Source organism: Eschrichtius robustus, chromosome 15 (genome assembly GCF_028021215.1).
Source record: "Eschrichtius robustus isolate mEscRob2 chromosome 15, mEscRob2.pri, whole genome shotgun sequence".
Lineage (NCBI taxonomy): Eukaryota > Metazoa > Chordata > Mammalia > Artiodactyla > Eschrichtiidae > Eschrichtius > Eschrichtius robustus.
The window spans coordinates 89,829,861-89,845,481 of record NC_090838.1 but is presented as its reverse complement, the minus strand read 5'-3'; the positions used below and the strand labels follow the sequence as shown (position 1 = coordinate 89,845,481).

Sequence of the window (15,621 nt, the reverse complement as noted above, 5' to 3'; positions counted from 1 at the left end):
GTTGATGGTTTTGCAGGGGGAACTCCCGGCCCAACCTCGAGCCTTGCTAGTGTTTACTCCCATTAGGACTTAAATGCTTGTCCTGAGTCACGGATGTGTGAATCAGAAAAGCCCTGAGAGAGTCGCCATAAAGTGATCTCTGTGCTGGGAACAGACTCTGTCCCGGGAGGAGCTGGGCGCCTGGCGTCCACCCCAGCGGCACGCGCCCTCTCGGCCTCTGATCCTCCCGGGGGCGGGCAGAGAGTTCACTCCATGACTGTTAGTTCTTTCCTCAAGCTCCGAGTCGTTATCCCAGAAGTCTCAGTCCTTCCAGAAGACCTAGAGGAACTCTACGATTTATTCAAGGTAGGAAAATCTGGGAGGGTGAGGGAGTGACAGGCCCCGAGCCAGGCCCAGCTGATGTCATCGCCTGCCTGCGGGAGGGTGCAGAAGCTGGAGGGGTCAGCATGTGCCTGTTGGGTGGCAGCGAGGCTGGAGCGGCCCCCCGGCCAGCTCAGGCTTGGCCGTGCCTGCTGGGCCCGAGCACGGATGCTGGTGCGCTCGGCTCAGAGGCCCTCAGTGCTGGTGACACGTCCTTCACTGCCCTAGGCCGAGTCCCCAGTTCAGTAGCGGATTCAGGGACTTCCCTGGTGGTGCAGTGGTTAAGAATCCACCTGCCAGTGCAGGGGACCCGGGTTCGATCCCTGGTCCGGGAAGATCCCACATGCCGCGGAGCAACTAAGCCCGTGCGCCACAACTACTGAGCCTGCGCTCTAGAGCCCGCGAGCCACAACTACTGAGCCCGCGAGCCACAACTACTGAAGCCCGCGCGCCTAGAGCCCGTGCTCCGCAACAAGAGAAGTCACCGCAGTGAGAAGCCCGCGCACCGCAACGAAGAGTAGCCCCCGCTCACCACGACTAGAGAAAGCCCACGCACAGCAACAAAGACCCAGTGCAGCCAAAAATAAATAAATTTATTTTTAAAAATACAAAAAAAAAATAGTGGATGCAACAGTGACCCTTATTGAAAGTATCACCTCGTATACTTTCTTCTATTATTATTTTTTAAAATTGAAGTATAGTTGATTCACAATGTTGTGTTAGTTTCTGGTATACAGCACAGTGATTCAGTTATACGTATATATATTCTGTTTTTAAAAATATGTATTTATTTATTTGGCTGTGGCTGGTCTTAGTTGCGGCACGCAGGATCTTTGTTGTTGCCGTGTGCGGGGTCTTCGTTGCAGCATGCGGGATCTTTTTTTTTTTTTTTAGTTGCCGCGTGCGGGATCTTTAGTTGCGGCATGCACGTGGGATCTAGTTCCCTGAGCAGGGATCGAACTGGGCCCCCTGCGTGGGGAGCATGGAGTCTTAGCCACTGGACCACCAGGGAAGTCCCATATGTATATTCTTTCTCATTATAGGTTTTTACAAGATATTGACTATAATTCCCTGTATCACCTCAAATACTTTTTAATCATAACCTCACCCACATGACGTGTGTACATATTCTTGTGTTTCTGTGGCTGGTCTGCCTGCTAGTTTATGTTCTGTTTTCCCTTGATGCTGTCATTAACACTTTTTCATGTTGCCATATGGTCTTACTCATTTTTAAATCATTTAAAACCTGTCATGTTGGTAATACTTAACATACTGAACTGTATTTCGACTATTTGGATATTTAGGTGGAAGCCTTGCTGAATTAAATCACCCTGCAAAGACCATTTTCAAGTGCCTTCCTAGAACTTTTCTTGCTCAAAACAGTCAATAAAAACGGGGAAGAGAGGCAGACAGTGGACCCACTCCCGACAGCCTGGCAGTGAAGGGGGAGAGGACAGTCGCAGAAAGCAGGCCAGCCTTGAGGGGTCGGCCACCGGAGCTGTCCTGGTGGGGACTCTGAGCCGCCAGCACTGCTGCACTCAAATTGCCGCACGCTCAGAATAGTCCTAAGCAGCACTCAGGTTTCCTGAGCAGAGCCGCAGGGGTGGTCTGACCCTCCATGTGGCTGTCGTGTCACATCTCCCTGTGGTCACTGACATGGGTGGCTGGCTTAGCAGGTTCCTGGCACTCCTCACGCCTGGTCCGCAGGATGCGTGATGAGGAGTCCTCAGGCTACGTCTCCTGGAAACGTCACTGGGTTTCAAGTTTTATAGTTTCCTCTGTTGCATGAAGAGAAAATACGAAGCCAAAGGTGACTTAGTGTCCCACACCGCCACCTCTCTGACTTTCAAGGAGGAAAAACAGGGAATACTAGAAACACAAAAGCAGGTAAAGAAATGTGTTGTTTAGCATAAAAAGTCTTTCATTTATTTAGGGCTAACTTCTCAATTTGAGAGAATAAGACACGTCTCACATCTGAATTTATATGACTTAAGAGATTGCCTTAGATTCATCATAAAAATAAGTTTCATTAAGTACTAACTATATCATTAATCTTTCATACAAGGGGTATTTAAAGAAGACAGACAGCTATTTCCTGTGTCCTATTTCTATCTTTTCTGTGAACAATGTGGGTGAAATTTATTTTCATATTTGTTTTTAGCTCTGCAGGCCTTTCATTTGTGTAGGACTAACTATGAATATAAACTTCAACTATAAGTGCAAGACCAATTTCAAAATGCACTTCCAAAAGAGATTCCAGTAAAATAGCGTCATCAGCATGGTGTCTAATTCCGTCGTACAACCTGAGGGACCTCCTCTATGTGCCCACAGTCATCCTCACCGTCACAGAACCCCCCTCAGGCTGTCCTCCTCCGCCCCCCTTGCTGCTGACCTTCCCTGAATTTCCTTGGCTTTCATAGTCTGACCTCTTATATTTTAATGCTTCTTTAAGTACTGTGAGGTATAATGGTCCCTAGTTGGGTTTTACATGCATCTCTTGTCTTTTGAATCAGAAATTCGTTTTCCCAAGGGAAAGGGCCACATAGAGATGCCCTTACGTTGTTGTATAAATATGTGATAGGGTCTTACTAAGGAGTCCACTCCTTAACTTCACTGCATCCTTCCCTAAGCCTGGAACGTACAGCTGTGACCATTCTCTATGTTAACAGGAAATAGTCTGCTCTGTCTTCTTTACATACTCTTTCCTATTAAAGCTGAACAGTGTGTACTTAATGAAATCTATTTTTATTCTGAATGGAAAGCAATCTTTCTTTTATGCCTTAATGCAGTTCTTTCTTTTCTTTCAGTTTTATTGAGGTATAATTGACCTACAGCACTAAGTTTAAGGTGTACAGCATAATGACTTACATGTATTGCGAAATGATCTGCAGTAAGTTAACATCCATCGTGTCATGTATTGAAAGATACAAAAAAAAAAGAACAAAAATGATGTTTTTCTCGTGACGAGAACTTTTAGGATCTACTCACTTAGCAACTTTCAAATATACCATACAGCAGTGATAACTATAGTTGTTATGTTGTACATACATCCCCAGGACTTATTTATCTTATAACTGGAGATTTGTACCTTTTTTTTTTTTTTAATTAATTAATTAATTAATTTATTTATTTATGGCCGTGTTGGGTCTTCGTTTCTGTGCGAGGGCTTTCTCTAGTTGTGGCAAGCGGGGGCCACTCTTCATCGCGGTGCGCGGGCCTCTCACTATCGCGGCCTCTCTTGTTGCGGAGCACAGGCTCCAGACGCGCAGGCTCAGTAATTGTGGCTCACGGGCCTAGCCGCTCTGCGGCATGTGGGATCTTCCCAGACCAGGGCTCGAACCCGTGTCCCCTGCATTGGCAGGCAGATTCTCAACCACTGTGCCACCAGGGAAGCCCTAGATTTGTACCTTTTGACACCCTTCATCCCGTTCTATAACCCGCCCCCACTTCCAGCCCCAGACTCTGGTAACCACGAATCTGATCCTTTTCTATGACTTTGGGTTTGTTTGTTTGTTTGTTTGTTTTAATTTATTTTATTTTTGGCTGCATTGGGTCTTTGTTGCTGCACGCGGGCTTTCTCTAGTTGCAGCAAATGGGAGCTACTCTTCGTTGCGGTGCGCAGGCTTCTCATTGCGGTGGCTTCTCCTGTTGTGGAGCACGGGCTCTAGGTGCGTGGGCTTCAGTAGTTGTGGCATGCAGGCTCAGTAGTTGGTGGCGCGTGGGCTCTAGAGCGCAGGCTCAGTAGCTGTGGCGCACGGGCTTAGGTACTCTGCAGCATGTGGGATCTTCCCGGACCAGGGCTCGAACCCGAGTCCCCTGCATTGGCAGGCAGATTCTTAACCACTGTGCCACCAGGGAAGCCCATGTTGTTGTTGTTTTTTTTTTTTTTTAGATTCCACATATGAGATCATATAGTATTTGTCTTTCTCTGACTTATTTCACTTACCGTAATGCCCTCGAGGTCCATCCAGGTTATAAAGCAATGTTTTAAATTACGTAAATTCAGATTTGCGATGTCTGTCCCTTATCCTCTGAAATTGAAAACAGCTTCATTAGTCTTCTCTCTTCAAGTAAGATGGGAACAATATAATACACACTTGATGTCATAGGCTACTTTTGGAAATACTCAGGACCTGAAACAGTGCCTTACGTATTCCATAAACCTGCTCTCGTTAATGATCAGCTAAATTTATTCACCGTTGCTGGATTATCAGGCCCTAGACAGCGTTTGGTTTCTTTAATATTATTTTGCTTGCTTCCATGTTCTGGTTAAGACTTTTATTTTCAAAATTTAATTTAAAAACACAAAACAAAAATATACAAGATTATACCTACTCTCACCATTAAAAGAAGAAAAATAACCATTTTAAGCAAAATTTAAAGGGTCTTATCCTGTCAGCACCTACAATCCCACCTTGTACAGTAATTACTGTTAACAGTATGGTGAATATCTTTCCTGATTTCTTTCTCCTAATACTATATCTCTCTGCAGACACACACAAAGGCAACGTACTCTTACTCTTTTTTTTCCACATAAAAGTGAGATTGTGCTACACACAGTGGCCTGCAATTTTTATCATGGACATTTTTGTAGATTCAGTATCTACAGATCTTTTCTCATTCTTTTTTAATGGCTGCAGAATTTGATTGTAGGGCTTAACCATACTTTATTAACCATTCACCTGCTGAGGGACATTTATCTCGTTTCCAATTTTTTCTGCTTTATAAACAGTGCTGTACCAAGCATCCTTGTGCCTTTCTCGGGACACCTGTGCTGCCGTTTCTGTAGGATGGGTTCCTTAGGGATGCACAAACCAAATTTTTGCCAAAGTGTTTTAGATTTTTCAAATTTCAGGTCTACTGATGATGTCTAAGAGTGCTCATTTCCTATGTTCCACACTCACCCAGCATTTAACATTATGGATCTTTAAAAATTTTACTAGTTGTGTAGAAAATTGCATTTCATTTTAACTTACATTTGTTTACTTATTAGTGAGGTTGAGTACCCTTTCATAAGTTTATCGGCTAATCATATACTTTCTTGTATCACCTCTTCATATCCTTTGCCTGTTTTTATATTGACTTGTTTTTCTGTAGGATTCTGTGTAAACTGGTTGTACTAGTCCTTGGCCTTTATAACTGTTTTCTTCTGGGTAGGATTCTGAGGGCCTCTAGCATCACAGGATGGCAAATATACACGCAAATTCACAGTGTGTCTTGGGTTTGAGGAATGGGAATTTATCAGACCTTTGTTTCACACTTGAACGTTCTTATGGTACTTTTCATGATTCTGCAAAGGCTATTTAAGGAACATGGCTCCAAATAGTATGCAGTAAAATTATAAATGGCATTTTGGTTTCCATCCAAGGATAGGCACTTGGATACTATAGCATCTGTACTTGTTTCTGTGCCATCCTTGTGGGCAGAGGGCGTTGAAATCGTGAAGAACCCTGCAGTCATTGGGAACTATTTCAAGTGAGTTGAGATGTCCCAAGAGGTGATTTAGTACAGGTGTAAAAGAAACATTCTAAAGAGGCTAACCTGGTCCTAGGCGACAGAGCCAGTTTTGATTGCTTTAGTTTTCAGTCTATTCCCAAGACTTCAAATTGCCTTTGCTTTTCTTACTTTTAATTTTTTGAATTGTTAATATATTCATGTGGTTCAAAATTCAGAACACATAAAAAAGCACACAGTAAAAAGGCTTGCTTCTCCATCTGGGTCCCTGCCCCCGTTTTCCATCCTCACAGGTTGCCAGGGTAAATAGTTTCTTCTGTGTCCTATAGATTTGTCTAGTACTTTCTGACTTTCAAATAATATGATTTAAGACAAAATATCAGAATAAAAATTGTATGACTTCAATAATTAAAACTATGGCAGGGGAGTTCCCTGGCGGTCCCGTGGTTAGGACTCTGCGTTCTCACTGCTGTGGGTCCAGGTTCAATCCCTGGTCAGGGAGCTAAGATCCCATAAGCTGTGCAGTGTGGCCAAAATTAAAAAAAAAAACAAAGCAAAACTATGGCAGCTGAACTGTACATTTAAAAATTGTTAAAATGGTAAATTGTGTTATGTATATTCTGCTACAATGAAAAAAGAAACCTTAATACAAAGGAAAACGTTTTTGCTTGTTACTACAGGGTTACCTGTAATTCCATGTCTGGTTGGAGTGGTGAGATTGTGAGTTAACGTTTTCATGTGTTTGTTTTATAATGTTGCTTATTTAATACTTAGTAATTTTACGAGGCGGAGCAAGTCAGGGGAGAAGGCTGTGTGGGCTTTGGCCTTTACGTGTGCGGCCTCCCACGGGGGCCGCCGCCCCTCACAGACCCCTCTCGCTCCCCTGTTAGAGAGAACACATGATGAACTGCTACTGGGAGCAGCCCGGGCCCGTGGCCCTGCGCCATGACCCCAGCAGGCCCTACACGGAGCAGTACCGCATAGACGGCCGCCAGTTTGCGCGCCTGTTTCAGCTCGTCTCGCCGTGGACCTGCGGGGCCCACACAGAAATCCTCGCCGAAAGGACTTTCAGGCTCCTGGATGAAAACATGGACCATCTGATCGAATTCAAAGCGTTCGTGAGCTGTCTCGGTATGACTCCGTGGGTCTTTCCTGCAGTGAGTTCACTTGGGATGTGAGTCTGTGAACACGACACAAGTAGATTGTCCAGCAGGCACATCCACTCGATGAAATGGGTTTGGGACTCGCCTGACGTGATTTGGGGAGTTTAAAAGTCCCTCTGCAGGCTCCTCTCATGACCACTTTTATGTTTCCTACGGGGGTGGTGGGGAGGGGAGCCCAGGCTCTCAACACACATGGTTGTTGACCTTGTTCTCCTGGGCACCCAGGGTGTGGTGGTATCTTGTTAGGGATGCGTCCTGAGACACATGTTTTTAAAAAAATAAAGTTAAAATTGAAGTATAGTTGATGTATAATATTGTGTAAGTTTCAGGTATACAGCACAGAGATTCAGTTATACATACATGTGTGTGTGTGTGTGTGTGTGTGTGTATTCTTTTTCAGATTCTTTTCCCTTATAGGTTATTACACACTATTGAGTATAGCTCCCTGTGCTATACAGTAGGTCCTTGTTGGTTGTCTATTTTATGCATAGTAGTGTGTGTATCTTAATCCTAGCCTCCTAATTTATCCCTCCCCCCCTGCACATTCCTAACTCTTGCAGCTAAAATTAAAATCTTTCAGAAGGCATGAGGCCAGACAAAATTCCTGAGGTTATCTTGCTGCTCAGCAGTCAGCAGTCACTACCCTTCACATTTTCCTTTCAGACACACACTGTCTGGGTAGCGGTAGATGAAGTGCCAGGTCAACAGACACTGACCTTACTACGTTCTCTCTACAGTGACTTTGTGTCCTGACACGTGTACTTTAACCATTTGCATGTACTCAGTCTCTCTCTCTCTTTTTTAATTTTGCAGACATTATGTATAATGGAGAAATGAATGAGAAAATTAAACTGTTATATAGGCTTCATATCCCTCCAGGTAAGAAATTCCAAGTAGAAAAGTTAGGCTCTGTTCTGCCTTGACGTAAATCAGCTTTGTGCATGACCTTGAGGTTCTTCTCTTTTGAAATTTATTTAGACTTGAGGCAACAGATGTTTCTAGTTTGGGGTGGCTGATGACAGATTTTGAGTACCATATTGTATGGCCTATGGCAGGGGTTCCCAAACTCGAGTGTGCATCAGAATCATCTGGACGGCTTGTAATAATACAGGATACCTGGCCCACCCCAGTTTCTAATCCGCTAGGTCTGAGGACCACACTTGGAGAACCACGGGCCTGTGGAATGTGGGGGAAGACAAACCCTGGTTGCCTTAACAGATGGTTATTTTAGCTTGCCGTTTTTTGAAAAATTGAGGTAAAATTGGTGTATAACATTATACTAGTTTCAGGTGTAAAACATGATAGTTCAATCTTTGTATACACTACAAAGTGATCACCACAGTGAATCTAGTTACCATTTGTTCCCATAAAATGGACCCCCTTCACCCATTTTGCCCACCCTCCAAGCCCTTTCCCCTCTGGTAACCAACAGTCAATGGGTGTTGTTTTATTTGTTCATTTGTTTCATTTTTTAGATTGCATATATGACTGAAATCATACAGCATTTGTTTTTCTCTGACTTACTTTGCTTAGCATAATGCCCTCAAGGTCCATCTTTATTGTTGCAAACGACAAGATTTCCTTCTTTTTTATGGCTGAGTAGTAGTCCATTGTGTGTATGTATGTGTGTGTGCAACTTTACTGAATTCATTTACTCCAGGGGTTTTTGGTGGAGCCTTTAAGGTTTGCTACATATGGTATCTGACAGTTTTACTTCTTCCTTCTCTTTTATTTCTTTTTCTTGCCTAATTGTTCGGGCTAACACTTCCAATACTGTGTTGAATAAAACTGGCAAGAGTAGGCATCCTTGTCTTGTTCCTGATCTTAGAGGAAAAGCTTTTAGCTTGTCACCATTGAGTATAATGTTAGCTGTGAGTTTGTCATATGGCCTTTATTACGTTGAGGTACGGTCCCTAAATGACCACTTTGATGAGAGTTTTTAATCATAAGTGGATGTTGAATTTTGTCAAATGCTTTCTCTGCATCTGTTGAGACAGTTGTTTGTTTTTTATGCTTCATTTTGTTAATGTGGTGTATCATGTTGATTTGTGGATGTTGAACCATCCTTACATCCCTGTAATAAATCCCACTTGGTCATGGTATATACTCCTTTTAATGTATTGTTGAATTAAATTTTTAAAAACCCTCAAAGTATTAGCATCTATTTTTATCAGGGATATGGACCTATAATTTTCTTTGTTTTATTGTATCCTTGTTTGGTTTTGGTATGAGGGTAATTTGGGCCTTGTAAAATGAGTTTGGAAGCATTCCCTCCTCTTCTGTTTTTTGAGTCTGAGAAGTTTAGGTATTAAATCTTTGAATGTTTGGTAGGATTCACTAGTGAAGCCATCTGGTCCTGGGGTTTTGTTTGTTGGGATGTTTTTAATTACTGAGTCAATATCCTTACTAGTAATTGGTCTATTGAGATTTTCTGTTTCTTCATGATTTAGCCTTGGAAGACTGTGTGTTTCTAGGTATTTCTCTTTTTCCTCTACGTTGTTCGTTTTGTTGGTGTATAATTGTTCATATGAGTTTCCTATGATCTTTTGTCTGTTGTACGGTGTAACTTCTCTCATTTCTGACTTTATTTGAGCTCTCTTTTTCTTGGTGAGACTAGCTAAAGGTTTGTCCATTTTGTTTATCTTTTCAAAGAACCAGTTCTTAGTTTCATTGACCTTTTTTTTAAAAAAAAATTTTTTTTTGTTTGTTTTGTTTAAGTATTTTTTTTAATTTTTCATTTATTTTATTTATTTATTTATGGCCGTGTTGGGTTTTCGTTTCCGTGCGAGGGCTTTTCTCTAATTGCGGCAAGCGGGGGCCACTCTTCATCGCGGTGCGCGGGCCTCTCACTATCGCGGCCTCTCTTGTTGCGGAGCACAGGCTCCAGACGCGCAGGCTCAGTAATTGTGGCTCACGGGCCCAGTTGCTCCGCGGCATGTGGGATCTTCCCAGACCAGGGCTCGAACCCGCATCCCCTGCATTGGCAGGCAGACTCTCAACCACTGCGCCACCAGGGAAGCCCGACCTTTTCTATTGTCTTTTTAGTCTCCATTTCATTTATCGTTATTAATTTCCCTCTTAGAACTGCTTTTGATGCATCCTATAGAGTTTGGAATTTCTATTTTCATTTGTCTCAAGGTATTTTTTGATTTTCTCTTTGATTTCTTTGTTGACCCATTGGTTGTTCAGTAGCATGTTGTTTAATCTTCACATAATTTGTGATTTTTCCAGTTTTCTAGTAATTGATTTATAGTTTCATACCACTGTGTTTGGAAAAGATGCTTGATATGATTTCAGTCTTCTTAAATTTATTGAGACTTGTTTTGTGGCCTAACGTGATTTATCTTGGAGAATGTTCCTTGTGCACTTGAGAATATGTATTCTGCTACTTTTGGATGAAATGTTTTGTATATATTATATATGTGGTTTAAGGCTGATGCTTCATTATTGATTTTCTGTCTGGATGTTCTATCCATTAATGTAAGTGGGGTCTTAAAGTCCCCTACTAGTACTGTATTGCTGTCAATTTCTCCCTTTAGGTCAGTTAATACTTGCTTTATTTATTTAGGTGTGCCTCTCTTGGGTGTATAAATATTTACAGATGTTATATCTTCTTGTTGGATTGATCATTTTATCATTATGTAATGCTCTCCTTTGTCTTTTATTACAGTTTTTGTTTTAAAGTCTATTTTGCCCAGTAAAAGTATAGCCACCCCAGATTTCTTTTTGTTTTCTTTTGCAGGGACTGTCTTTTCCATGCCTTCACTTTCAGTTTGTGTCCTTCCATCTGAAGTGAGTCTCTTGCAGGCAGCATATAGATGAGTCTTGGTTTTTCATCTGTTCTGCCACTCTGTCTTTTGATTGGAGAATTTAGTCTATTTACACTTAAAGTAATTATTGAGCGGTATACACTTATTGCTATTTTGTTAATTGTTTTTTGTAGCTCCTCTCTGTTCTTTTTCTCTTCTTTGCTTCCCTTGTGGTTTGATGACATTCTTTAGTGTTACATTTAGACCCCTTTCTCATTATCTTTTGTGTAGGTTTTTGCTATGTGGTTATCACAAGGTTCACTATGTGACAGCCTATATATATAACAGTCTATTTTAAGTTGATAGCAACTTAAGTTTAAGTGTATTCTAAAAACTCTGTATTTTTATTCCCTCCTCCTCCATTTTTTTTTGATGTGATATTTTACATATTTCTATTTTGTATATCCCTTAACCAATTATGGTTTAGTTAATTGTACTATTGGGTTGGCCAAAAAGTTCGTTCAGGTTCTTCTGAAAGATGTTGCAGAAAAATCCAAACGAACTTTTTGGCCAACCCAATACTTTTGTCTTTTAACCTTTATACTAGCTTTGTAAGTGGTTGATCTAGCTTTACCTTTATATTGCCTTTATCAGATTTTGACTTTCATATGTTTTCTTAAGAAGTTGCTAGTTAGGGGTTTTTCTTTTTCTCTTAAAGAAGTCCATTTAACATTCTTGTAAGGCTGGTTCAGTGGTGATAAACGCCTTTACCTTTTTCTTGTTTGAAAACTCTTTATCTCTCCTTCAATTCTTTCTTTTTTAAATTCATTTTAGTTGACATAGGACTATTCAAATTTTCTTTCCTTTGTATTTATTTATTTTTAATTTATTTTATTTTTTGGCTGCATTGGGTCTTCGTTGCTGCACGCGGGCTTTCTCTACTTGCGGCGAGTGGGGGCTACTCTTCGTTGCGGTGCACGGGCTTCTCATTGTGGTGGCTTCTCTTGTTGTGGAGCACAGGCTCTAGGCGCACGGGCTTCAGTAGTTGCAGCACGCAGGCTCAGTAGTTGCGGCTCACGGGCTCTACGGCACAGGCTCAGTAGTTGTGGCGCACGGGCTTAGTTGCTCCGTGGCATGTGGGATCTTCCCAGACCAGGGCTCAAACCCATGTCCCCTCCATTGGCAGGTGGATTCTCAACCACTGTGCCATCAGGGAAGCCCAATCTCCTTCAATTCTGAATAATAACCTTGCTGGGTAGAGTATTCTTGGTTGGAATTTTTTTCCTTTTAGCACTTTGAATATATTGTGCCACTCCCTTCTGGCCTGCAGTTTCTGCTGAAAAATCAGCTGATAGTCTTATGGGGGTTCCATTGTGCATAACAAGTTGTTTTTTTCTTGCTGCTTTTAAGATTCTCTCTTTATCTGTAACTTTTATCATTTTAGTTGTAGTGTGTCTTGGTGTGTGTCTCTTTGGGTTCATTGTATTTGGAACTTTCTGGGCTGTGGGAGAGTCCCATGGGACTGTAATTGTAAACCGTGCTGACCTCCAGACCAGGAGATCTGGAGGTGCTCCCCAGGCAACAGTTACAAAAATCATGACTTCAGATGAGTGTATAAGCCCCTCGGGAGGTACCAGTGAGCTGTGGTGAGGCTAAGAGAGGGTGCAAGGGTTATGCCTCCCTGCCCACATTCTGAGTGTGCCTCTGTAGCCTCTAGGTGTGTGGCAAATCTAAGCCCGTCCCTCAGGTTGAAGCTCTAGGACAAGTAAATGGGCCCTGTTTTGCAGGTGGGCTGGGGGTGTGTTTCAGTCTGTTGCCTGTGCAGTGCCCTGGGGGTGGTGCCTGCCCAGAACTGTCTTTCCGACTGTTACAGTCCTGTGGGGCCCCGGAACTCATGCCCTCCCTGGCCACCAGGGCCAGGGGATCAAGGGATAGACCATGTTCATCTGCTGGCTTTTGGGAGGCTGCAGGAGAGAGGGTTGAGTATGGGGCACACCTGCAGCTTTAGTGATGCAGGTGAAGAGCCCTGGGGCGGGGCACTCCTGTGACTTCAGTGAGACTGTGCGCCCACCTCCACTGGCAAGGTATAGGTAGAGTGAACAAAGGGAAAAATGGTGCTTCATTCCCGAAGAAAGTTCCACCTGTCTCTGCCCCTCCAGCAGAAGCTTTAAGATTAGCAAATGGGTCTCCTTCACACGCAGTCCAGGCACTTCTTTAACTGCTGCCTCTGCGCTGGGTCCTAGGACCAGTGAGACCCTCAGTAGGAGTATCTCAGATCCCTAGACTCCCCAGGTCCCTGGGACATAAGCCCCCCTTGGTTTCCAAAGCCAGACAGTTTGGGGGCCTCGTTTCTCTGGTGCTGACCCCAGGGGCTGGGGTGCCTGATGCGAGACTCAAACCTCTCGCTCCTCGGGGAATAGCTCTGGGCCTTTGAGACTCCTCCCTGCTGAGGGTCGCCTGGCCGGGGGTGGGGGTTTTGGTGAGGCTCTGTGTCTGCCTCTCCCACCCATCTCCGTGTGGCCCTTTTACCTCTTGTTGTGGAGGAGCGGCTCAGCTAGTGCTGTCCTTTTTCAGCAGTGATCGTTCTAGATGTAGCTGTAGTTTTGGTGAGTCCATGGGAGGAGGTGGGTCCAGGACCTTTCTATGCTGACATCTTGGATTGCCCCTTGCCCCCCCATCTGAGTAGGTTCAAGCTCTGTGACCTGGTTTTGTGCCGACATGACACGGTTTCTGGCTCCTCGGCAGCCCCAGCTACAGGTTTTGAAGGAACGTGTCATTTGTCCAGCACGTAAGACCGTCCTTCCTCCAAATTTAAGCAGTGGTAACCAGACACAAAGAAAGCAGTTTTGAAACCTGTGAGATCAGGCTTGGCATTTCCCTTAAGGTATTATTCCTTGGATCTCTGAAACTGACAGAGGTAGATTAGGAATCCCAGAGGGTCTCTGGGCCCCAGTGCCATGGTTCTGGTGGTGGATGGTTTCTCTGATAGAACTTTCTAACATGGGGCCCTGGGGAGGTGGTGAGCTGTGAGGTGTCCAGGTCCTCGAGATCCTGGTGGCTTTTAAGACCCACACCTATACAGAAGTTGAAAATGCGTGTGGACGTTACTTGTGGGCTTCCTGAGTACACTTCCTGAGCTCAGCCGTTACGGAGTTGGCATCTGTTGTGCACGGGATGCTTATGGGAACACCCTCCGGCAGCCACACACAGCTCCTCCGCTGCTGTCTCATGGACTCGTTACTTTAGTACAGACGGTTGAGCATCTAAAGTTCCTTGCCTTTTCTTGAGTTTTGTTTTTCACTTAATTTGTATACACACACACACACACAGTTTTTCAGATTCTTTTCCATTATAGGTTATTACAAGATATTGAATATAGTTCCCTGTGCTCTACAGTAAATCGTTGTTTATCTACTTTATATATACTGTAGTGGTTGTGTATCTGTTAATCCCAAAATCTCAATTCATCCCTCCGCCTCCTTTCCCTTTTGGAACTGTAAGTTTGTTTTCTATGTCTGTGAGTCTGTTTCTGTTTTATAAATAAGTTCATTTGTATTATTTTTTGAGATTCCACATATAAGTGATATCTTATTTGTCTTTCTCTGACTTACTTCACTTAGTATGATAATCTCTAGGTCCATCCATGTTGCTGCAAATGGTATTTCATTCTTCTTTATGGCTAATGTTCCAGTGTGTGTGTGTGTACACACACACACATACATACACACATCTTCTTTATCCATTCATCTATTGATGGACATTTAAGTTGCTTCCATGTCTTCTTGGCTATTGTAAATAGTACTGCTATGAACACTGGGGTTGCATGTATCTTTTCGAATTATAATTTTTGTCTTTTCCAGACATATATGCCAAGGGTAGGATTGCTGGATCATATGGTAACTCTAGTTTTAGGTTAAGGAACCTCCATAGTGACTATACCAATTTACATTCCCTTGCTTACCTATATTTAATATTTGAATTTTTGATGCAGTTAAAAAAAAAAAAGTCTTAAGAACGCAGACAACCTAAAACCTCTGTTTAAATGCATCAATTTGACAGGGCCATGAAGATCCACAATATGTTTAGGCACTTTTCATTTAAATAGATTTAATTTTAACAAATATTTACTTTCCACACTCATGAGTAACATTTTGATTAAACGTGGAACAAACACTAGTGGGAAAAAAAGCATAACTCACTAATGAGGAAGTATGCGGAGGACTACAGGTTTGAATTTGTGCGCCCGCCCGAACAGTGATGTCTTACTTGCCTGATGGGAGGTGGAAAACCAAACAAAGCACATCAGCCTCTGGCCTCAAACCACCCGCCTTGTGCAGAGAGCGTCGGAACTCTGCGAGGGTCAAACAGGAGGCAGAGGGCTTTGTCAGATCACTTGCAAAGGTATCTGATGCATCTCGGGAAGCAAAGAAGCCCTAAGCCCAAGGCCTCACAGTTTTTGAAGAGCTCAGTTTATTGGCTCCATGGTGACTACAGCACTGTTTAGCAAATAGAAGAGAAATATTCCAGATGATCTGGTACCAAATTAGGTGATGGAGGGATGAACAGTGTTCTGGAAGATTACTGAATCGGGAGTTTTCACCGCAAATTGCTAAATCTGTTAAGTATGGGTCATTTCACTCAGCTAATTACACTGATTGGACATCCAGAAGGCCATTTCCTGGAAGAACATTAGATTCGTTAGGAAGAAGCATCAAAACAAGCTACCAAGAATGACATACCAGAGTTGGTAACTGAACACAAACGAACGAGGCACTGGAGGCTTCCTGTAAAGATAGCACGCTGAGCGGAGCTGATGGCACGGTTCTGCTCCTCCCGGGAACTCTGCGATTCGGGAAATACGTTGTTGGGCTTGCAGAGCAGCTCCCCAAAAGGTG

The 15,621-nt window shown here is 43.1% G+C and overlaps 1 protein-coding gene across 8 annotated transcripts in view; it reads left to right on the top strand.

Moving 5' to 3' along the window:
• TBC1D8 (TBC1 domain family member 8) overlaps positions 1-15,621 on the top strand; it is a 132,219-nt gene that overhangs the window by 110,136 nt on the left and 6,462 nt on the right. For 2 of the 8 annotated variants that reach the window (XM_068565093.1, XM_068565092.1), the window contains exons 15-17: positions 277-345; positions 6,705-6,945; positions 7,791-7,856. In XM_068565093.1, the coding sequence (XP_068421194.1) occupies positions 277-345; positions 6,705-6,945; positions 7,791-7,856 (376 nt within the window). Of the gene's footprint in view, positions 1-263; positions 346-1,254; positions 1,386-6,494; positions 6,535-6,704; positions 6,946-7,790; positions 7,857-15,621 lie in introns of those variants that run through there. The other 6 variants (XM_068565096.1, XM_068565098.1, XM_068565095.1 and 3 more) reach the window with 6 other exon arrangements.